At 36.3% G+C, this 24599-nt stretch overlaps 1 protein-coding gene across 1 annotated transcript in view; it reads right to left on the reverse strand.

The window, feature by feature from the left end:
* ZFHX4 (zinc finger homeobox 4) overlaps nt 1–24599 on the reverse strand; it is a 204880-nt gene that overhangs the window by 14071 nt on the left and 166210 nt on the right. Inside the window, exons 4-9 of the mRNA XM_044665825.1 lie at nt 17840–17908; nt 11105–11221; nt 4277–4410; nt 3819–4019; nt 3150–3267; nt 2–2189 (exon numbers count right to left, since the gene is read on the reverse strand). Coding sequence (XP_044521760.1) covers nt 2–2189; nt 3150–3267; nt 3819–4019; nt 4277–4410; nt 11105–11221; nt 17840–17908 — 2827 coding nt within the window. The remainder of the gene's footprint in view (nt 1; nt 2190–3149; nt 3268–3818; nt 4020–4276; nt 4411–11104; nt 11222–17839; nt 17909–24599) is intronic.

Genomic DNA, 24599 nt, shown 5'->3' on the forward strand with positions numbered 1-24599 from the left:
GGGAGGTGGGGGTGTAGGTGGTGGAGCCTGCAGGGGCGTTGGAGGTGTACTCTGGATTTTTCCAGAACCAACAGAAGAAGACTGGGAAGGTGTAGGAGGCAAAGGAGGTGGTGGAGGTGGTGGAGGTGGAGTCTCTGGAGAAGGGGGTGAAATTGGATAAAGCTTGTCATAGGCCTCTCTGTATTGACGAGCAAATTTTTCTAGAGCTCCATATGGAAAAAACTGGCCATGAACATGTTCTTGGTGACTCTTTAAGATAAGAACATTGGAAAATAATTTGCCACATGTCCCGCATTCCAGTTTATCAGTATTCTCCCCTTCTCCAGCTTTGTTCTTCTTCTGTACTTTCTGCCTGTTTTCATTATATTGGATGACTAATTCAAAACCAAAGTTTTCTAATAAGGCTTTGGCAGCATTTCCTCTTGCCCCTGAAGCGATCCGGGGTGGAGGGATAGTTGGTTCTATGGGTTTTTGTTTCTTCATGTCTTTGTTTTCCTTGAGTCCTTCATTTTCATTCATAAATTCTTGCTTTGGCTTTTCTGGCTTCTCAGAAATCTCTTCTGTGTCCTTATAGGATGACAAATCCTTCATTAATGAGCAGTCCACATTTCCAAGACTATTTTGCTCTTGTTTTAGCAACTTAGTCGCTTGTTGTTGCTGTTGCTGCTGCTGCTGTTGTTGTTGTTGCTGCTGCTGCTGCTGCTGCTGCTGCTTTTGGGACTGAATTTGGGGTTGGGTAGCTTGGTATTGTTGAGCTTGTTGCTGTAATATCTGGAGTTGAGTTTGGCCTACGTGATGTTGAGTTTGAATCTGTTGCTTCAAGTCTTCAAGCAGGGAACCAGCCATCCCTGCCATTCCTGGCATACCGAATGTGGCTGAGCCTGGCAAGCCCAGATCTGGACTCAAGCTGAATTCTGTCCCAGGGATGTAGAATGGAAAAAGGAACTGAGGCTGTTGGAATTGCAGCAGTGCTTCTGGGGTCATTGGGAAATGAGGCAGAAATGCTGGGTTTAAAAACTGAGGCTGAAAGAATGCAGCTTGCTGTTGTAACTCATGCTGTAATTGCATCTGAAGTTGTGCTGGTGACTGGGGTGGGTGATGTGGAGGCTGAACAGAGATTAATTCAGAAGCTTGTTTTTTATTTAGTTCTTTGGCATCTAAATGGGTATCTTTGCTATTAACTGCTGGTAAGCTCATTGATTCTAACATCCCTTGTCCAGGACTATTAACATTTGCAGTAATACTATTTCCACCACTCATGTTACCGCTTGGTTCTAACTTGGCAGCCCTTGCCTTTGTCTGGTGAAGCACAGACCTCATGTGGATCTCCAATGTAGAACTTTGGCTATAGGCAACATTACAAATGCTGCACTTGTAGGGTTTGTTATCTGTGCTGCTGTTGGTTTCTTGGGGAACAGGACTGGATGCTTCCTGTAAGACTTTTTTCAACTTATGTAAATGGGAAACTGAGTTATAATGGACCAAAAGAATGTTCTTTTGCGTGAAAGATTCTTTACACACGGTACACTTATATGGGCGAGATGGGTCTAGAAATTTTTCCATTGTAAAATTTGGCCCTTTTCGAAAAGGTAAAGTCCGCTTTGGTTCTGAGCCCATATCATCTGGAATTGAGCTACTATCACTTCCTACAGGGCTTGCTTTTCCCTCCTGGTCCATCTCATATTCTCTCTCTATCTCCTGTTCTAGGGCGTGATCATCCTGCACCATATTTTCATTTTCTGCCCATAGTTCACCATTGACTGGTAAAGATGCATACAATTGTTGAAGTTCACCTTCATTTAGTTCTGGGTGGCCTGCTTCCAAGTGTTTTTTTAGAGCCTGGAATGTACGAAAGCTACGCTGGCAGAGACTACACATAGTTGCTGCCCGGATTGCGTGATACTGGGAATGGATCTGAAGCTTCTGCATAGTCTTAAAAGCCAAGCTACAATGGTTACAGCGGTACTTATAAACATGGCGATCTGAAACAGAGAGCTGTTGCCTTTTTTGCTGTTCATTTAATTGATCTTGCAGGGTGTCAGTGACCTTGACATCCTTGCTGCCATTCTTACTCCATTCTGGCATATCTGTGGACTCCTTAGGTGGCTTCTGTTCCTCAACCTTAATTTCCATTCCAGTCTTTGATTCCTCAAGGCCTGGGATGTTTTTGTCATCTAAAGGACTTTCACCTGGGTAAAAGAAGCAAAGAAAGGTCTTTCAGAGAAAAGTGTACTAGGTGAAAAGTCACACACACACACACACACACACACACACACACACACACTTTTTCTGGGGACAATGAGGCTATTTTAAAAACCTACCTAAATTTGGCAATAAGGCATTCATGCATTTGAAAGATTTTGTAATTCCAATGCTCCTGGGACTTTTTAGGCACTTCTACATAACTTTCTATTTGATTGGTCTCCTTGACTAGATTATAAACCCCCCAAAAGCAAGGGCCATTCTTACTCATTTTTGCATTTTCTTCTTCTTCTTGGCACAATGACTGATCAAAAATATTTGTTGGGATGAGGACATGCAAAAAGAATGATAGCGGATATTTATCAAGGGCTTTTATTTTGTAAAGCATTATATATATGCATATATATATATATATTATCCCATTTGAGCCACATCATAATTCTGTATATTTACATCAAAATTATATCGAAACAAATAAATATAAAGTCATGTTGATATGCTAAAAGCTGAGTCCATCAAGAACAAAAGCAAGCCCTCTTTTACACTTTTGGATACAGTAGCACTCTAGAAATATGTTGGAAAATGTAACTCTATTGTTTAGTGACTATTGTATCTGATTCTTTGTGTCCCCATGGATCATAGAGCATTTAAGACCATGGGATTTTCTTGGCAAGGATACTGGAGTACTTTACCATTTTCTTCTCCCATAGATCCAGAGGATCCTTTTGTCAGGCAGAGGTTAAGTCATTTACTCAGGGTCACACAACTTGGAAGTGTGTGAGGCTGAATTTGAACTCAGATCTTCCTGATTCCAGTGGTCTTAACCATTGAACCCTAGCTTCCTCAAAACATGATACTTTTCTTCTTTTCTCCTTTACTTCTATCTATTGACAATAATATTTGTGCATTAAAAAAAAAAAAGATCAGGAGAGCCCAGGCTTGCCTACCTGAATATTTCCCAGATCCTTCCGTTATAATGGTTGCAGGTGTATCACGCTCTGATTTCTCAGTGGTGGCTGTTGGCAGTAGCATACTGTTGGGCATCATCACATCAGGGACAGGAACCTTTAGGAGTCAAAGTAACAGACAGTAAATTCACCAAAGAAATGGTATTGCTTACAAATAAGCTTTATCACATTGCCTTTTCTTTGGAAGCATGCTTCTATTTCATGATTTTCTAAACAAGGCTTATGCATTTTACATACTAGTCTATTGTTTTCTTTTTCATATTTCAATCAATGCTGTGCAAATGCTGTATTAGTCTCTTTTGTGTTCTGATTTTGAAGATATATATATATATATGTTTTTCTTATATTGAAAGCAAAGAAATTTTTAAAATCATGTTGCCCAAGTTAGTCATTTGATTATACACTGTAAATGCAAACAAAAATAAAAGATTAAAAAGTACATATCAATTAATGAGTTATGCCTTATTATTTTTCCATCCAAGATTAAGAGATAGCTAACTGGTCTTGATTGTTACCTTTTAGACACAATCTATAGTAGTTTTCAACAAATCAGAAGAAATTGCTTTTTAATTACAAATAAATATAAATTCCATAGCAATAGCTTTAGATAAATTTTGTCAAACATGCATCAATATTTTGTATTCTTACTGTCATAAGCAGCTTCTCCACACAATCAGGAGACACACTGTGCAAATGGGTCAGATGAAGCTGGAGATGCATTTTGTTGCTGAGGACGTCCTGGCAGAGGGGACAGCAGATGACAGGCTGCATTGAATGCTGTGACAGGACATGCATCTGGATACGATTTGGGTCCCTACTATTGTAGTTACAATAAGGACACTGATAGAACTGGAAAATATTGAATAGACATGGCAGCTATTAGTTCACATATTTTAATGATTCAGTAATGTTAGAAGTAATACCAATAATCAATTAAGACTTGTATTCTGCCAATCACAATGTTTGCATACATTTCAACAGCATGGTACTCTAAAATTCCCCAGAATGAAAGAAAGAAAATGCCTTTTATGGGGAAAAGTACATGTCTTCTATCACATTTAAATAACAAGAAATATTTGCAGGGCATTGGAAATTACTTCATTTACCTGCTCATGACAAAACTTATTGTCCTCAGCAGATTTTGATCTTTTGGCTGCACCATCATCTTCTTTTGCTTGCAAGAGTTGCGGTGTCCCTATTGCCACATTGGCTTTCAGCTCCTTTTCTGGTGTGATTATTCCTGTTGCTAAAACACAATTTAACAACAACATAAAGAAGACCAACAATATTAAAGTCTAAAAATACACGTTTACAAATAGTTTATGATTCATTCTCTCTCTCTCTCTCTCTCTCTCTCTCTCTCTCTCTCTCTCTCTCTCTGTCCTGGTTATTTCCCACCAAAATAGACAAATTCTTTTAAATGTAAAATGCTGTTCTGAAAATGCAAGATCACACTTCCTTTTTGTCCACCAGCTAAGTGGACTCTATAAATACATTTAAAAATGTACTCCTGTCTCATGTTTAGATAACCTTAGGTTGCCTTGAAAGATTAATCAATAACATGCTCTCACCAGCATCCCAGTCAGAATTTCTATATTGCATTAAAACAAATCAACTTTCCACTCATAAATCCTTACTTCACAAAATAATTAATTTACTAATGTTTAATTACCTTCCTCTTTTCTAAAATGCCACGCCACTGAAATGATTGCAATATTCTGAGAAGCGCTGACTAGTCACAACTGCAAAGCTAAAGCATTTTTTAAGTGGTGAAATGTAGGATTTAAAAATTAACCATACATTACATATCTGCTGAGATTAGCAATTTGCTTTGGCTTTCAGTGTTTACTTTGTGTGTTTTACACATATTATTGGAGCCCAGATCCCAAGAATATAATTGTTTTCTGAAGATGATTCTAGTATTCAGTGTTAAATACTGTATTTTAAATTATGTCTGGATGAGCTCTGCAATGTGTCCAAGGCTTGGACACATCAAAGGAAAGAGTGCAATTCTAATTTCCCAGTCCAACAGAAAATTCTTTCCACCGTCAATTTGCCAGATAATCTCTTCTGCTAGGCTGGATATTACAACAGCATTGGGTAGGCATGTCACATACATCTCACGACAAACACAAAACCTCATTTACCAACCATTCCAATCTCATCATAGTGCGGCATCATCTGACCTTTTTTCTGCTGTTTATTATGAGTATTTCTAATTTTAACTTTCAATTTTCACCATCTTCCAGTCAATTTGCAACTAAATTATTTCCAGGGTGAGGACACTATCACTGGACAACTGGGTGCAAATACATCTTGAAATGCAATGAAGCTAAACCATTGATTGCTATCAGACCCAACGTAAATATATGGTCCAGGGGTAATCTGATTGTATGCTGTGCATGAAGATTTATCTTGATTTTTTTCAGTCCACATACGGTTCATATAAATGAACAAATTGCACCTCATTGCACAATAACCTAGTTTTAATTTAAAAATAAGGTCAGGGATGTTATGGAAACAAAGTAAAGATGAACAAAGAAAATGCTTTTTTTTTTCCTCTTATGGGGAAAAGTATAGGTTTTACATCACATAAAGTAGAAATTTCAAATTCAAAAAGCTATGTTAAGTTAAAAGGAAATGAGAACAAAATGAATATAAATCTATAAAATAGGAATAGTGAAAATTGATGAAGAATAGGTATTTTTCCTCTTGGTTACTGATTTATATTGAATCAAAGTCCACTTTCCAACATAACTATGCTGATTTGGATCTCCAATAGTAAGATCCCTAATTTTCTTCAAATATAGTTGTAATAATTGTTATGAAACATCCTAAGGAATTTTGAGATTTTTTCCCCAACTGTTTTTATAACCAATTTATCAGATTTCTATTTGAATTAGATTACTACAAAATTTCACTATATTAATGAAGATTTTTCCCCCTAAACATTTGCTATTCAAAGATATACAAATATGAACCCTCATTTTGTATTTTCTTCTGGCACGAGTGACTATGCTATTCTTCTTCAGGGCAGAATGTAGCTTACATTGTTGTTTAAAGAGCCTTAAAGAAAGAAAAAAGGTGGCAGAAACCACTGACAGATAATATTTATGAATATGCTACTTTGAAAGACTCAGAGAAATTGATTGGTTATAATTCATCTCTCCATCACCTTTACTTCCTGCTACCAAAGGTCTATAGATTGACCATTCTCATGTGTTTCAAAATTCCTCCATTTTAAAGATTATCCCATTTATTTCTCCTTTACAGTCATGCTGTATTCCTTTAGTGTTTTGGCTGCAGAAATGCATATCACCAAAATATCAGATTAGATTCACTCATTCCTTGTGACTAGTCGACATTTCACAAGAGTAGGGAGAGACTTTATATGACTTTGTTGCTTGTTCTGTTTATAAAGAACTGCAACCAGAATGAAGCTTTTGGTTGAATCTACCTCTATTACATGTGTGTAAACCTGACCCGAGCTCCATAGGCATGGTGTTTGCATTATGGTATTATTGTTGTTCTCATCATCATCATCATCACCATTACTCATCTATTCTTTTCAACAATAATGATAGCAATGGCTTACATTTCTTTGACATTGTAGGGTAATAAAACAGTTTAAACATATTAATAAAATCTATTAAACACATTATGTACTTCAGCAATGACAATGTGAGGTAGGTATATCATTCTCATTATGCCATTTTCTAGATGAAGTTGTCTTCAAATATATTCAACATTCAAGATCACACAGCTAGATAGTTTTGGAGCCAGAATTTCTGCCTCCATGTTTGGTGGTCCTCCTATACTATGCATCAATATAATGACTCTATTAGTTTCTATTTAATAATGCTTACAAATGGTTCATGCAATTGTTAGATATTTCAAGAGTTGATAGCAAATTCAAATCTGTATTTCACATAATTGATAAAAATATTTGAAAAATGTTCATATTTCAATCTATCTAAAACACACGGCTATATAATTGTTTTTATTATTTATGACAGCTTTGTGTAATATCAAAATATAAATTAAATATAAAAATAACTGATGCAATATCCTTTAAGCTATATTAAATTCTATCTTGACAATGGGCCAGTTAGCTCTGTTGGTTAAATCGCTATGATCATGAGAGCCAGGCTTTTCACTAACTAGTTTTATGTCATGAAAAACTTATGAAATAACTATAATCTTTACCCTTTATCTTGAACAGTTACACTGGTCAAAAGGTAGACTATGGAATAATGCATAATAATTTAGGGCCACTACTGGGAAGTGGGAGGAAAGCCACATGAAGTACATGTTACATTGATAGGAGGTCATCAGTGTTATCTTCAAACACCACATTTTTTTTATATTGGTTTATCAGTGACTTTGCAAGGCATTCACATTCTACTTGCTAAAAGGGCATGCAGTGGTTAGAATATGATTAAGAAATTGTAGAAGGAATTTAGCATTTCATTCTGGGTTCTTTTACTGAGTGGGTCTTCTAAATATTTTATACTAATAATACAATAATTAAATCAAGGCAGCTAGACTAGGCCAGCTGTAATGTCCCTACCAGCTCTAGGCCCTATGATCCTATCACCTATGAGATTTGGGAAGACATTGAGAAAATTTTATCATTGGGCACAATTTAGTCACACAACTTTTTACTTATCAGAAACCCTGGTGTCTGAGGGAATATTTTAAACTAGGATAATCTTATGTTTTAAAATATAGCATGTGATTTTAGAAAAAAATATGCCATTCCATGTGTTTATGGTAAAAAAAAACAACTAAGCCTAATTATAAATAAGCACTACAAAATAGAATAGCAAATGATTATCTGTCAGTTATGAGATTATTTAACTTGTGTAAGATTACTAATATGAAAATGCCATAATTCATTGCAGTTCAGATTCTGCCTCCCTAATAATTCTCCTAAAATACAGGTCTAAAATGGTTTATGTTCATAACAAGTGAGGAAAATCCAATAAAACACATGTACTAACAAAACAAACCTTGGAAAAAAATAAACCCAAACACTAGGTTATTATTTATGAATCAACGTATTTGATAAAGTTTACATAATTTAAGACTTTAGATATAACAGAGGATGTTATTCTACTCCAAATAATTCTAAAATTATTATTACTGGTACAGTATTCTAATTAGACTAGAATGAAAGGATAATTTTAATTGCAATAATGAAGGTTAATTTCCATCTTTCCTCATGTTTACTACCTTATTAAAAACTGGTCCCCTTAGCCATGGCAGAGACATATTACATTTTCAATGCAAATGTATTAATCTGGATAAACTCCATATTAATTCTTGCACTGCATAGAGCTGTAATTTGGATTATAATTAATCTAAAGTGGCACTAGATTTAAATGACAATATAAATGAGGCATTAGGAAGCTTTTCTATTATGAATGAATATTCAACAAATATAACTTGCATATTGCCAAGTCTGGTTTTGGAAGCTCCAGCCCTTGAGATAAAGTAAAGAACACAGCACAAGAACTTACACAAACATACTAAACATATGTTCATCTTTCCTATTTAATGAATTCTATGTGAAAGAGGGGACATGCTATTTTCCTGTTAACTTCCAAAGATGGAGATTGCTATTTTCATTTTCTTGATATTTCTTTGCAAAGACATAGGGCACCAAATTAAACAAAAAAGAAAATTCTGATTGACCTGCAATTATGCATACATGGTTATGCACTTACTTATTAGAAATATTTGCTAGGTAAGAGTTACATTCCATGGTAAGAGTTTTATATCTACACAGTCAGTTTAGAAAGCAGAAAACTTTGCTACAGCTACAATTTAAGAGCTGTAATAAGAGCTCTGGTGTGGGTAGTTGTCAGGTGCCAAGAACAATTATTTTGCATATCAGGGATTGCTCTCAGCTGATTTTTTATTTTGAACCTACTTCTAGCCCTGGAGGTATGTGAAGATCAAACAATGGGCCCTATTCTCTGAAATTCTTAAATTACTCTTATATAGTTAAATTAGGCACCAAGTGAGAACCATGGCCACTCTTCAGGGCTCTAGGACACCATTCCTTCTGCAGAGTACTGAATGATGCTTATGAGGGTAGATTCTGTCTTTATCATTGCATCCAGGTGCAATTTTATCCTCAGTGGTAAGTACAGGCCTAGTCTCACTAGAAAACTCCTTTCTCGGACCTAAACCAGTTTTCTCCTTTAAGTCACTGGAAGATAGGGTCCAAAGTAATGTGAATTATTGCGGTGTTATGTAGCCACTGAAAAAGTATTCATAGGTGGTGCTGTTAAATGGCTAAGCAAGATAGTCAGTGAAGTCTATATGGAATAAATGGCCAAATTCAAGTGGATCTCCTTTTCAGGACGCAGAGGGCCCCGAGTTCAAATTTCCTCATGCAATCATTAATTAATTAATTAATCAAGCAATTATTATAAATTCTACTTGTATGGTCTAAATTAATTTCTCAGGATCAGCTAAATCTTTTGTTCCCTTATGATCTCGCCACCTGAGGGAGTATGATACCAGTAGGGTCATTGCACTGACACTGGAAAACAATAGCCACCTTTTCCAAGAATCATTTCATATATTACCCTTAATATCTCATCATTTGGTACTTCACAATCTCTGCTAATAATGCGATCATAAGTAAGACTACTAGTGTCACTTTTGAAAATTCATCAAACATTTTTGCTTTACTAGCATCCTTTAGATTAAAGCCAATAAGATCTAATTGAAGTTAGAGTTACACACTATGTTATGTCCAGAAGCAAATGTAAAACACGTTTTCCTGAATGCATTTGGCTTGTGGGGGAAAGTCCATCAAGCAGTTTTTGAAGCCTATCCCTAAATTTTGATAATCATAGTCTGAATTACAAATGAGTGTTCATTTGGGTTTAAGCTGGCTTGTAGGTGAGGTGATATTTTCTCTAGGACTAAATGCCAGTATAGTGAATACAAACTTCTTTATATGCATCTGTCAGTGGGATAAAAGGAAAAGAGAAATGGCTACCTGGCACTATAAGGCTGGAACCCTTGTTAGCCCTTTTTCAGTTTCAATGAAGCTAAAATAATGTGACTAGGTATAGTGTGCAGCCAAAGTAGCCAGTGTAATAGTCATTGCAACCATAGATCTCCATCTCATCCATAAAAAAGCATGGATGAAGTTACATATTTGCCAAATCAAACAGAGAAAAAGCCTTAAGTATCCATAGCAGATGCTGGCCCAGGCTTTGTTTGTACACCAGTAAATGTCATGACATGAAGGGTTTGTTTTCAAAGACAGTAGCTTTCATTACTGGGATTTGTCTATTCAAGGAGATCAAAATTACCTAACTCCTAATCCGTTTTCAATGATATTTCCTTTTACTTAGGCTGAATCATCTGTAAACTTTTTCCACTGGATTTCAAGTATTTTGTTTGAAATGCCTCAAATAAGTGCCCCTGAAAAGGGCAAATTCTTGAGTGTAAGTTGTCAGACATAAAAGGAGAAAAAAAACAACAACATATTCTTAGAGTTACGAGGGTGGAGGGGTATATGATTGTACGACAAAAATTCAAGTGGTATCTAATCCTATGCTTATGAAAAATTAATATGCCATCAGAGGAATCACAAGTACAGCTAAGATTAATGAAAGGCGCTTAAAAAATTACAAGCACACAAACTGATTTGATTAAAAAATAATCTCACTGGTCGTCCTGTAATATTCTTCAACTTATCCGCATCTATTCTGTCAGATGGTTATGATTAAAAATAGGTCAATGGGAGGCTACTGATAGAAATCACATGCAAAATGCACATGCAATGAATAGTAGTGGGCCTGTCCAGACAGTTTAAAATGTAAAAGCATTTAATAAGTCTTAAAGAACAGGAGAGGGAGAGAAGGGATGATACTGAGGGTGAGGTCTGAAAAATTCTAGCATCTTACCAGGATCGTGACTAGCTTTTTTGCCTTCAGTGCTGTCTTTCTCACTTGTGTCTTTATCATCATCAGCAAGCACGGATGTAGGTTTAATGGCAGCTTCTGGCTCTTCCCCTTGTTCTTCTGTCAAGAAAAGGGGGGGGGGGATTATCAATATCTTAGGGACCAATTGACATCGTTCAAGAGTCAGAGTATTCCACCAAACAAGAGGGACACGTTTAAAGGTTTTCTGTTAACTTGGAATCATTTATAAGAATTCATATTCAACTAAGAAGTTATAAGCATTTCTTTATTGAAGCAATACGAAATCGCTAATGTGAATTCCTATCTAAAGCAATTCATTTTGTATTCATCGACTAGAAGTGATCTACAATTTTTTTTAAGTCTGCAGTGAGATAAATAAAAGAAAACAAAACATAAATAATATGTTTTATGTAAATAAAATGTAAAATATATAAATAAGTAAATAAACCTGTAATTCAAAGCCATGAAAGGTAGGAGCTTACTTAAATCCTTCTGACATAACATTCTCTGTCTATTTTAGGAGCTCTCGAAGTCCTAACAATGAATAAAGTGCTACAACCTGAGTGTCCCTCTCCCATGAGGAGGGCTCCTTTCCCTTCATCATCATCAGCAGCAGGCCCATAGGTGATGAGGGACGGAAGAAAACCTTTGGGCTGAAAAGCTGACAATTCCCTTCTCTAGGGGGAGCTCTTCCTGGTAAGGGATGTAAGATGGTGCTGGGCTTCTGAGAGAACGGCGTCATCCACACCTCGTCTACGTGTTCACACCAGCTAGATTACATGGAAATCTTCACAGTAACTCAACCCTATTTAATTATTCTGTAAATCTTAGCTATGCTGCTGCTGCTGGTGGATTAATCTGTTTATGCAGTTAGCTTCTATGCTGGGGCTGTGTAGCACTAATCCGTGAAAGACCCACTGTTCTCTTTCATCCTGTGATCATTTGTCTCTCACTGTGCTGATGTCACATTTTAATGAATTTTTAGCAATCTGAGTAATGCCAGATAACCAGACTTGCAACTCCCCACAGCATGCCATGCTGTTTTCATTGCAGCACGAAAAATAAAAATCATATTTCCCCATTCAGGTAGGAATTACATAAATTAGGAGAAGAAGGTAAAATGGGATTTGAAGCACCAGGCTGCTCAATTTCATAAAATCTTTAATGACCATATAAATTAACCCTGGAAAGGCAAAAGGTCACAGACACCCATTTGCATACACTCCTCTTATTTGCTTTTGATAAGCACAGCTTTTATGCAGAGAACATGATACAATTAACCCTTCAGTAACCAGACAAAATGCCCGGCTACCGACATTTTAAGTGTCAAGCATTAACTGAAAATTACACACTGCATAAAATTTTCATTGCAAATGCTATAGTGATTGAAAGGGGAAATCGTGGCCCTCTCCACACCCCATGTTTTATTAATAACATTCTGACAGCAGAATGAAATATCCTCTGTCATATGTAGCAGCTGAGCACAAAAAAATTGCTACTTAGTGCCTCACTTGCCAACCAGGCCCTGCCCCTGAGTAAGCAGAACAACAATGGAGGAGGCCCAGGAGCACGTTTAAAAGTTATGTGGAAAAAAAAAAAGGAATTAAGTGAATTTTATTTTTTCATTTAGTGAATTTTAAATTACATAGTTTGTGACAGCAGCGGACCGTTTTCGGAGAGCATGTCCCAGATGGAGGGAGGGCCCGTGTTCAGGGTTCAGTACACCAGGAGAGGTGCAGGCCCCAGGTTGGGTGGCCAGAGGCAAACAGAGGCAGATGCGTCTGCAGAAATGACCTGGAGAAGGGGGGGGCCAGGAGCGAAGGTCTTCCTGTTTTAGGCCTGTTTTTTCCCCCTCAGTGATGATTGCTAATCAAACCCTGTAGGCTCCCTTGACGCAGCTGGAAGGCAGGCCATATTTGTAAGGGTGGCGGGGGAGCGCCGTTCGGGATGCTGTGTGCCTGTGATCACGACTGGATTGGGTTATGTTAATGCCAAGTGCACCCACGTGAGGCTCATATCCAGTGTCAGGCCCCGGGGCCTACCGCGGCCCATGGCCATTACTTCTCCACTCATCCAAGGGGCCTTCTTGGAGTAGATTTACTGGGCTTTTTTTCCCCCAGGGCTGGAAAATAAAGTGTCAAAGGGCTACTGAGTGTCCTTATCTTGAGGGGACATAAAATTGTAAGGGCTATCACAGCACACAATAATAAAACATTGTGTGGCACCAGAAAAAAAAAAAAGAAAATTATGAAGCTATACTAAAAACAACCCTCCAAACTACAGTGTAATCTGGGTCTCATCAGGACGTTTTTTTTTTCTTTTTTTCTTTCCTTTTTTTTTTTCCTTGCAGGGTGCTCTCCTGTTTTCCTGGTATGTGCTTTAAGTGTGAGAGAAATTCCCAGACATGCTCTCCTATACATCATCGCCGTGTCTGACCTCAGCCTGACCCTGGCAACAGTTTGAGAAATCTGAATGCGAACAAAGACTCTGTGTCAGCAGCGGGGAGAGATTGTGGGATAGACTTTCCCCATCAACTTAATCGCAAACAGCAGTTCTGAGGCCATAACTTTGCAGGACTCTTCCAAGCCACAAACACATAACCTTTGGAGGTGAAGCTGCCCCCCACCACAGCCCTCCTCACCCCTTCTGCGATTTTTTCCCCCAGTCCTCTGATACTTCCTTTGATGTAGCCAGGCAATTAGCTCTAAAGTTCAAGCAAGGCAGGCTTGTTTTATGGTTTGGAAGGTGAGAGCTGTTTATTGCAGGTAGGCTCTCTGGGGCCATAAAACAGGCCAAATTTTTAATCGTGCAAAAAAATTAGACCTGCAACATACATCCCTTGAAGACTATTATCATTGTTATGGAAAGATGAAACTGGCTATTTAGACTTTTGGGGCTCTTCATACACACACTCATATACATATATACCTATATATATTCATATATGCAGACATATATTTATTACTCTAGTCAATAAACACTATATATACTACATATATCTATATATCTATATATCTGGTAGGGGAATATATATCTAGACAGAAGGCCAATAAAGGCCAAACATAAAAATATGCTTAATATATAATTATATCTACATTTAAATATATATATGTGCCTTGCCTCTCAAAAAAGTATGATTAATAAAAAAATACATTGATAATTGTATTAGTAAACATAAGAACCACTTTGGTAGTCTTATTTGAGAATATTACCTATTTAAAAATTAGAAATGGCTCACTTGCATTCTTTAGTCAACAAATACCAAAGATAATCCTAAATGAGACTACCAACAAAGGTACTTATGTTTACTAGTACATTTATCAATAGATGTACTTTTCTGATGGGCAAGGTGGTTTTTTATTTCATCTTTTCATTCTGTGTCAAATATATAGGGAGTGCTTATTGCTTCCCAAGTTGAATTGAATTAATAAGCACAAAGAAAATATGTACATAAAATTTTGGGGAACATATTTGAATTCCTTATATATATTTCCATTTACAATTTTGTTTATAAAACATCAAATATATCATTTAAAATAATAAATGATATACTTACAAGCTACACTTAGATTAAAAATAATTATTAAGGTTTATCAGGGATTCATCAACAAATGATGAGACAGAAAAATCTTTCAGGTTAAAATAGAGAAGACAAAATATCAGAATTTTTATAATGAGGAGAGAGCTAAAAAAAACACTCAGCAAGACAACAAAGCTTATGAAATTAAAATACAAAAATTATTCTCATCAATTACACTCAACTTCTTCATTACTGACTTTAGGGAAGAAAGTTTTAGAATGATTTATTCAAGTTTTCTAATTTAAAATCAGAGATGAATGAATATTCTTTATTGACTTGTAATTTGAGGTCATTTATGCAAGCCAAGAGTGGTACTTTGGACTTTTTCCCCATTTTTTTCCCTGGGCATTTAGGCTCTCTTCCTTCTTTGATGAGAAACCTCTGATCTGAGTCTCAGCTGACTGTGACAGCTTGCCTCCTATTGCTTTAATATACAACTGGGTTTGGGCAGCATTAATCCTGAGTCTCCTAAGAAAAGCACTGTGAATTTTTTAAAGCCCATGGTGTGTACATTTGAAGAGGAATCAGGGAACAGTAACTCATACCACTGAGGTCTTTTCTGAGGAAAATGGGAGAAAAGAGTTCTTACAGTTCTCCAAAAAGAGGATTAATTCAGTACAGTAAAGTCTCTGATATAGAACATAGTTGGGAATGAATGGACTGTTCTAGTTAACAGGCTGCTACCTCTTTGCCATTGATGGACTACCAATTTTTTTTTTTTAAGTGAAAATATATTACTATACTGAACTTCAAAATGACCCTGGGCATCTTTTCAGGATTTGACAATGTTCCAGAGTCATCATTAGTTATCCCTTAAAAAATTAGATAATGAATGTGAAAACACTTTGTAGAATTATCAGAAGCCACACAAAAGTTATTTGTTAAGATTTTATGCTTAAATGTAGGTGGTATAGAAGAGTGGGTTGATATGTATTTTCCAGACGGGTTTTAAAAACAAATCTCTGGTATCAGCTCATTTCCTTGCAGAAAAGTGTGGAAGAGCTGATTAGTGGAGATTTCTAGTTGATGGAAAGGCAGATAATCCAGCTTTTTAGTCTAGTTCATTGTGCCAAATACAATTTTCTTCCTACTCTACCACCTACTTCCTTCTTAAACTTAAAAGTGAGACAGGACTGTAAGGCACTATTAATATGTAAATCCAGGACCTACTTCCATTTGATTTTGCCTTACACTGAAGTAATTCTTTGGTGAGGAGAGATTATTGACAATTACCTCATTTGGGGACCTTTGAAAGAAGATAACAAACAATTTTGCAGAGGACACATCTAAAGACAGAGAAGGTATAAAATGTGTACCCAAGAGCAAGGAAACATTTTGGCATCATTTCATATCATAATCTGATTCTAACTTTTGTTTCCTTTTGTAAGCCTTCTGAATCCTTGTTAATCAGTCTCCAGCAAGCAGGTTCCCCCAAGAAACCTCTGGATAGGCCTATGACACCCTCTCTAGTTCCATAGAGACATACACAAAGGGGGAAAAGTTTAGGTCAAAGAAAAGATTAACTTCATCTCTGACATCTCTTTAGGAAGGTCAGTTCTTGCCTTTATTTTCAGGGCATACTTTTATCTGCAAAAATATTGGAATCATCGAGTTAGCTAGCTGACCCAGTGGATAGAGAGCCAGGCCTGGAGATTAGAGGTCCTAGGTTCAAATTTGGCTTCAGAAACTTCTGGCTGAGTGATCCCTGCCCAAGTCACTCAACCCTAGCTTTCACCACTCTTACGCCTTAGAACTGAAACCTCATATTCATTCTAAGATGGGAGGTAAGGGTTTTTTTTTTTTTTTTTTTTTTTTTAGTATTGGAATCATTAAGAGTTGGAAAAGAGAGAAGTTTATTCCTACCTTTTTATCTTATAGATGAAAAATTAATATTTTGTCCCAAAAGTCATTGAATAAATAAGTGACACAATTTAAACAAGTGGCAGGAAGAACTAGGACCCAGGTCCCCTGATTGCAAAGCCATTGCTGTTATCATTACACCATGCTGAATTTCAAGGGTACTTTTATAGTTACAGATTTCTTTTTCTAATCATTCCTCATACCAAATCATTATCATCTTCAATTTGTAAATCTGAAAAAAAGGCCATGTCAATATAGCAGAAACAAACAGGCAACATCATTGCCAAGGATGGATAAGCTTTCAGCTGATTTATTTGGCTACGCTATGGCAAAAATCACAGACACAGAATTTACAGACAAGCATACAATAATCTGCAATTTTACTAAGCTGTCTATTATTTCTAAAATCAATCTAACTCAATTCAAACATTTGTCAAGTACCACCTATATGTAAAGCATAGCACTAGGCTCAGGATACAAGGACAGAAACAAAACATTCTGCCTACAAGGAATTTATATTTTACTTTGAGGACAGAGTATGCGCACAAATACAAAATAATTTCAAGAAGAAGAGAATGCTAATAATAGCTCATCAAAATAAATTTAGATATCCCCCTAAGAAAAATTTAAAGTATAAAAAGCTTTGGTGTTATCAACATGATACATAAATAACTAATTTAATTTTTAAAATTCAGTCAAACTACTTGGGCAGCATGGTATAATGGATAGAACACAAGAAAGACCTGGGTTCAGAATCTGCCTCACAAATTTACTAGCTATGTGCCCTTGAGTAAGGAGTTGTGCCTTGAAAGTTTTTTTCACCATTGTAGAAGTATCTTCATCCAGGAATCTTTTATATTAGGGACAATCAATTCAACACACTTTTTCTAATTCCTCATACATTCTGGAATTTTAGCAAGGGACAGGGATACAATGATGATCCTTTGCCTATCTGGATGGTGCTGGCAGTTTAAAAGAAACACTGATAACTATAATACAAATGACAATGTGCTAAGAGCACAGCTAAGTCAGAAAATAGCATTTTGTTATTTTTTTAAAAAATGTTACATAGGCATATTATGTATTTAAATTTAATTTTCATATATTCATACAAGTGATTTGACTAGTGTCAGCTAGTACAATCATTTCCTGAAAAAATAAATCTATCCAAGAGTACCTGATTTACTACATCTTTGAAAGAGAGAAAACATGACAACAACCTGGGTCCCATCCCAAGGGCTTGTTCAAAACATGAACTGGCCAAAGGCAATGCGTACCTGCAGTTGGTCTCAAGTGCTGCTCTGTCAGATCATCCTCACAGACTCGGGCTCCCAAAGAGGCAGTTTCTGGGGAGGAAGGACATCATAATCCATCAGCAGCTTCATTTCCACATTTCCTCAACTGCTAAGTCATAAGCCAAAGTGCCATTTTTGAGGATTTCAGCACTGAAAAGACTTCTAGAAAAGTACCATCGATCATTCAACAAGCATTTATTAAGCTTACTATGGACCAGGCACTGTACTAACCATTATGGTGTAGAGACTATTAAATCTCTAAAATTCTTGCCCCAAGGTGAGCTTGTTGAGTGATCATTTCAGACTCTGTAGGCTCCATAACCTCCAGCAAAAAAATACCCAAATATATTGTTTGAGCTGAATGAGGCCACAGATGAGGCTCTCTGTTTTTAGGTTGGGTTTTTTAAAAAATTAGCATTCTAGCTATCATATGAAGTCCTTAGAAAGACCACAATCATTTATAGATCTCATGTGAGGTTTAGGAAGGCACTGGTAATGGGATTGATTACAGGTTAGAGGGATGTGGGTTAAAATGAAATTGTCATAATTTATTCTTTTTCTATTTTGCCAAGAGCCCAATAGGCACTCAACACAAGTTAGTTAATGTAAGGTCAGAGGTGAGCACTAAGAACTTGGGATGGAAACCTTCTAAGGAGGGGTGAGAGATCAGGGTCAAGGATGAATGAAGTAACAAACTTAGTCTAAGCATGAAGCCAGGCTCTGAATTAGTAAATGAGGAGCTAGCCAAACCCAAATCATCCAAAAATGAGATTACACATTTGAAGGAATGTCAAACTGAAGTATTGGGACAACGCTATCAGCCTGATGTTGGGACCACAAATGTCCCTGGACTTTTTGCTTCTCCCCACTGGAAAAAGTGACCAGTTAGCCTAATCAACACTTAAAGCCTTTTAAATTCAGGCCTCACTATAAGTTTCATAGAGTTTCATTGAATACAATGAAAATATGTTCTAATTAGTTACTTTTGCATCTGAGGATTAAGGCAACTACAAAATAGTGAGTTGAAAGGTATATATGTCACAATTATAGACCAAATGCTGGTTAATTAACACAGCATGGAAGGATGATTATGATATTCATGAATTATGTTTCTGTTTATATTTTTATTCCCAAAACTAATTGTTTATTTAATTAAGTTGTGCCTTGAGTTTAGGTCATTAGTACATAAAAGCTGTTTGTATTACATGAGTATTACATTTCAGAGTCAAGTCAGTATCATCAAATAAGTTTCATGTGGTAATGATTCTGATCAAGGCTGAAGGCTTTAATTAAACAACTAACCTTCAAAACAGGGGGCACACAAAGGCACATTTATTTAATTTACTAATTGTTCTTCCTGCTGTGAACATTAACTTTTGGTCTTTAGTTGTAGCATGCATACACAGACACTTAAATACATATACAGTTTTAAGAAAGAAAGAGCAGCAAATGAAGATTACATTATAACAAATTCTCCCCTCAAATATTTCTTTATTCCTAGTTCCTCATGTATAATAATTTCAAACTAATCATTGAATAAGGAAACATTAATTCATCACTATTGAATATGACCTCTGGAATATTGCTAGATCACATCACAAAGAGGGAGAGTTATTCATTTCTCAGGAAAGAACAGAAATAGGTAACAGAGAGTTGGAACCCAAGGTCAAAGTGCCAGTAGAAGTTGCCAACTCTTTTACTTCAGAGGTGAGAAAATTAATGTTAAATGACTTGTCCAAGGTCACACAGACAATAAGAATCAAAGTCAGATTTTAACTTAGGTTCTACGACTATGAAATCAGTGCTCTTCCTATTATACTATGTGATCTGGAAAATAAGTAGGGAGATAAAACACTGTATCACTTAGTTGATCTGTATCAATTCAAATCATCAGGCAGAGTTGGACTCCATCATTAAGGTACTGAAAACTGATATTACTAAGATTTTAAGATACTAAGATTCATTCATTAGATTCTGAAAGATACTGAAAAACAAACAGATGTGCTCCAGGACTAAAGAATGTTGTCCCTATTTTCGAAAAGAAAGAAGAAAATGGGGCTTAACTACAGAGATCAGTGAGGATGTCTGATTTTTAAGAAAGTTCTAGAAATCCTATTAAAAAGCACCTAAAAGGAAGCATTGATCTCAGGCAATTTGCATGGCTTTATCAAGAATAATTCATGATATATTGCCTTTATTTGACTAATTCTAGTGCCTTCTCTTTATTATTTCCCATTTATCTGGTCTATAACTTGCTTTGTATGTGTCTGTGAATGTGTATACACATTTATTTGTAGGTTGTCAGAACCTTTAGGAACTTGTACTTTATATAAGGCATAGCCTTCAAGAACCAATTTGTTGCTATTCTTTAGCAGTTTTCAGTCCTGTTTGACTCTTTGTGACTCCATTTGGAGTTTTCTTGGCAGACATACTTGAGTGGTTTGCCATTTCCTGGCTCATTTTACAGATGAGACAACTGAGGCAAACAGGGTTAAATATCTTGCCCAAGGTTACACAGCTAATAAGTATCTGAGGCCAATTTTAAACTCAGGTCTTCCTGATTCAAGCCTGGCGTTCTATCTGCCAAGCCATGTATGCACACAGCATTGGGCTAAGTGCTAAGACATGTAATGATTAAAAGAAAAAACTCTATCTTTTGATCCTTTTTTAAAACTTTATTAAAGAAAGGGCAATTGTAGTTTCCCCCAGCTGAAATTAACTACCTCTCCCCAACTTTGAATCAAGTTCTATTCAAAGTTCCCTCCTCGGTGCGGGATTGGTCCTTTTATAGACCAATCCAGTGCCCGGAAGTAGGGGGCGTGGCCCCCAGCACAGGATTGGTCCATTCAGGACCATCCCACACCAGGAAATAGGTGATGTGGTCCCTCCCCAGCATGGGATTGGCCCATTCAAGACCAGTCCCACACCAGGAAGTAAGGCGGAGGTGAGACCCCCTGAGGCATGTTGGGGGATACAGTTACGCCAGCCACAACACTTCAAAACCCACAGACACAAATGGAAAAGTAAGATGGTCCCTGCTTTCAAGGAGCTCACCGTCTAAAGAGAGAGGATACCTAAAAATAGGAGGTTTCAGCTGAAAGGTTTCAGTGGTCCTTAGAGCATAGGGGCAAAGCAAATGGTAGTCAATCTTTGGTATTATGTCTGTTAATAAAATGATACCTATTAAACCCTTCGACAGTGCCATGGATTTTGGTGGTGATAAAGGGAAATAAGCAAGAATGTAGACACGTAATAGAAAAGATGAGAGACAGCCTGATGTGGAATTTGGAATCAGAGGTGTCAGCTCAAATCCCAGATTTATTTTTTTAAATCCTTACCTTATATACTAAGTATTGATTCTAAGGCAGAAGAGCAGTAAGAAATAGACAATGGGGGTGAAGTGATTTGCAGAGTCACACATTTAGGAAGTGTCTGAGGCCAGATTTGAACCCAGGACTTTATGTCTCCAGGCCTAGCTCTCTGAGATCCATTGTGCTACCTCACTGCCCCTCCATATTTACTTCTAATGTCAAGCAAAACTTTATGGGTCTCAAGCTCCTAATCTGATAAATGGGGATAGCAACATGTACCCTACTGATTGCACAGAGTCACTGTAAGATTTAAGTGAAATAACATGTAAAAGTAGTCCAAAATATTATAAGATATAAATTAAATTAATATCACATTGTGACAAGGGGGTATTAATTAAGGCTTTTTGTTTTTCCCAGGCTGGCAAAATTTTTCCTGGTTCCACATAGATGATATGAATAGCTTTTTAAGCCACAAGTATTATAAAAAAGACAAAGACAAAAAAGAATTGCTGAACTTCCAAGAACGCATTAGATATAATCTTAATGACTGCTTCCCAATCAGGTGGTCAGAACTCTGCAAACTATGCTATAACTCCATCAGCTATGGAACACTGATTCAGACTAATGGTTTCAGAAAAGCATGTAATTCAGTCTTCTGCATTATTCTTCCTTTAAAAATGTAGCTCTAGATCTAAATATTTAAAGAAAGTAGCTTTTAAGTAATCATGTACTAACAGATTAATCTAAGCTACACACATTTGAGTACCAAATGTAGTGCTTATAATATATTTCCCCCAAATAATTGAACTTTAGTAATGATTAAAAAAACAAACAACTTTCACTTTCTGTTTTAGGATTAAGGCATCCATTCCAAGGCAAAAGAGCAATAAAAGCTAGGCAGTTGGGGCCAAGTGACTTGTCCAGGATCACATAGCTAGGAAGTGTCTGAGACCATATCTGAGCCCAGGACTTCTTGTCTCCATTTCTGGCTCCCTATCCAATAAGCTGCCTGTGGCTAGCCTTAGTAGTTACTTCTTGATGAAAGAATCACAAATCTAACTTCCATTTAAGTCATTTGTTACCTGACTGGTTACTCTTTTCTTCATCCATTGTACATTAAGACTGGACTCTTTTTAGTTAATGATATGCAAAACACTGAAATTACCTTAGCTTATCCTATATTTTGATCTATTCTATGGTTTTGTTAAAGACATTTTGGAGATCCTACACTACTGGCTAATAACATAATCTAAAGATAGCATTGATTCCATAAAATGTTAAAAAACTAGAAAGGATCTAGTGTATATGGGAAGATAAGGGACAAGATGTGGATGAACCGAGTCTGTGCTTCATTGGAGAAAATTTCACCCATTGACCAACCCCTCAGAAGCCACTCTCCATTTGTACTTCATTTCTAAGATCATAAGAGAACTCTTTTAAGTTTGAATGAACCTCTTTTTGTTTATCTGTTTTACTAATTTGGTCAATATTCTGTTAATGATCTAGTTCCCAGTCCTAACTCAGGAGGTTGATTAAAATGGCAAAAGAGAAATAAATTTCATATCTAAAACTTATAGCAGTCTCCAATTTTTTTAAACTGACAACATTCTGCTAGCTTTCAAGACTCTCTCTGCTAACTCTCCCAGACTGACACTTTGTCACACTTACCCTCTAATTCATACCTGTAATCAGTTCTCTTTTCTGTACCTCTCCCCCAAAGTGTCAGAATTTCTCTATGAGTATTTGTGGATTCAAAAGGGGAGGAAGGAAAGAAGCTGTGAAATATAAGATCACTTTAGGGAGCTGTTCCCTGGGGGGATTCTCTTGGGAAGGTCCAACTTAATGACTTCCCAGGCCCAAAATATCTTCCCCTCCCCTTCCAGAAGGTATTCACTTCATTTTGTTGCAGTGATGAAATTTTAAAAATTAAAGATTACTTTGTGTGAATATTTCTTGAGTTGGCCCTATTGTTTTGACAGTGAATTCTGGACAACTTTCCTCCAGATGAATAGTTGAAACATGCTATTGCCAGAGAATTAGAATTCCAATTTGTGGCTGAAGATATATAAGGATGTTGGAAGAGAATTTTGGTTCAATGAATACACTGAGGATGGAGGGATAGTGTATAAATGGGGATTTTGAACCTTGGACTTCATCCCCTATAAATCCCTTAGTTTTCCCAAAATTCCCTTTAATGTCTCCTATGTCTTCACATTTGCATGGTCACATTATTGTTTTATGTTTGGCTGTAACTCCTCCCTCTTTTCTTTTTTGCTCCTGGGATCAGACTGGTTAGTAACCTTTTAGTTAGGTGTCTGTTAGTTTATTACTAATAAAATATTCATAATAAAACATTTAGTATTTTGCATATTAATTTTAATATCCAAAAGGATAATATTTATAGAGATTTATTAATATTTAACTAGAGAGTCACCATGGCAGGGCCCAAATTATATACAGACTACATAAAGATGCAGGTATACGAAAGGCAAAAGGAATTGTGGGTAATAGAGAGGAAGTTTGGGTAATGTAGTTGTAGGGATTCAAGATTTCCCAACTATACAATAGGAAAGTCTATCTTCCTCATTCCTTCCTAAAGTAGGGATGCTCTACTGAGAAGCCTGGCTTTTTTTTTTTTATGTAAAATAAAATTGATAATTTCTCCCTTCCACTTCCTCTTCCCAATAGAAATATATAGACAGATATAGATAGATACACAAATACTATATACATACACATACATATACAAACACATATATGTGTAGATATATACACATATATAGACATATATGTATATACACATATGTATACATTACATTTTAAAAATAACTGTGATATGAAAACCATAATAACAACTTTTAAAACTTCATAACTTTTAAATAAAAATCTAATTTGGTTTACTATGCAATTGTCTTGAGGGAGCTCAGGACAAAGAGAAGCAATAATTCCAGGAGCTATAGAAGTAGAGAAAGGGAAGGAGGCAGTTTCAAAGATCAATTTGCTTATTTCAAAATTTTGCTAACTGTGCCTATGTTAGTTAAAAGGAGAGCATTAAGCTGTACTTCTTCTTCATCATATTCCACCTTCACCTTTTCCTCTGCCTTCTCACCCCGCATCCTAGGATTTAAGTGATAATCTTTTTTTAGCTATATAGTAGAACTCCCAAAGAGAATCTTTTTTCCCCCCGGAACTTATTTAAAAAATACATATTTTTCATCTAGAAGTGAATAGAATAAATACCTTAAAAATATCCTTTTCTAGGCCTGAGGTTCTATGAATTTAGCATCCTTTAGTAATCACTTAAAAAATCAGAACAGAGTTGCATGTGGCTTTATGCTCCAAGGTTGCATTACAACTTGTTTATGGACAATTTTGATATCACTAAGTTTTGAGCACTTTAATTATGTTGAAAGCTTATTACTGTGGAATCC

The sequence above is a fragment of the Gracilinanus agilis genome, chromosome 1 (assembly GCF_016433145.1).
Source record: "Gracilinanus agilis isolate LMUSP501 chromosome 1, AgileGrace, whole genome shotgun sequence".
NCBI classification, from domain to species: domain Eukaryota; kingdom Metazoa; phylum Chordata; class Mammalia; order Didelphimorphia; family Didelphidae; genus Gracilinanus; species Gracilinanus agilis.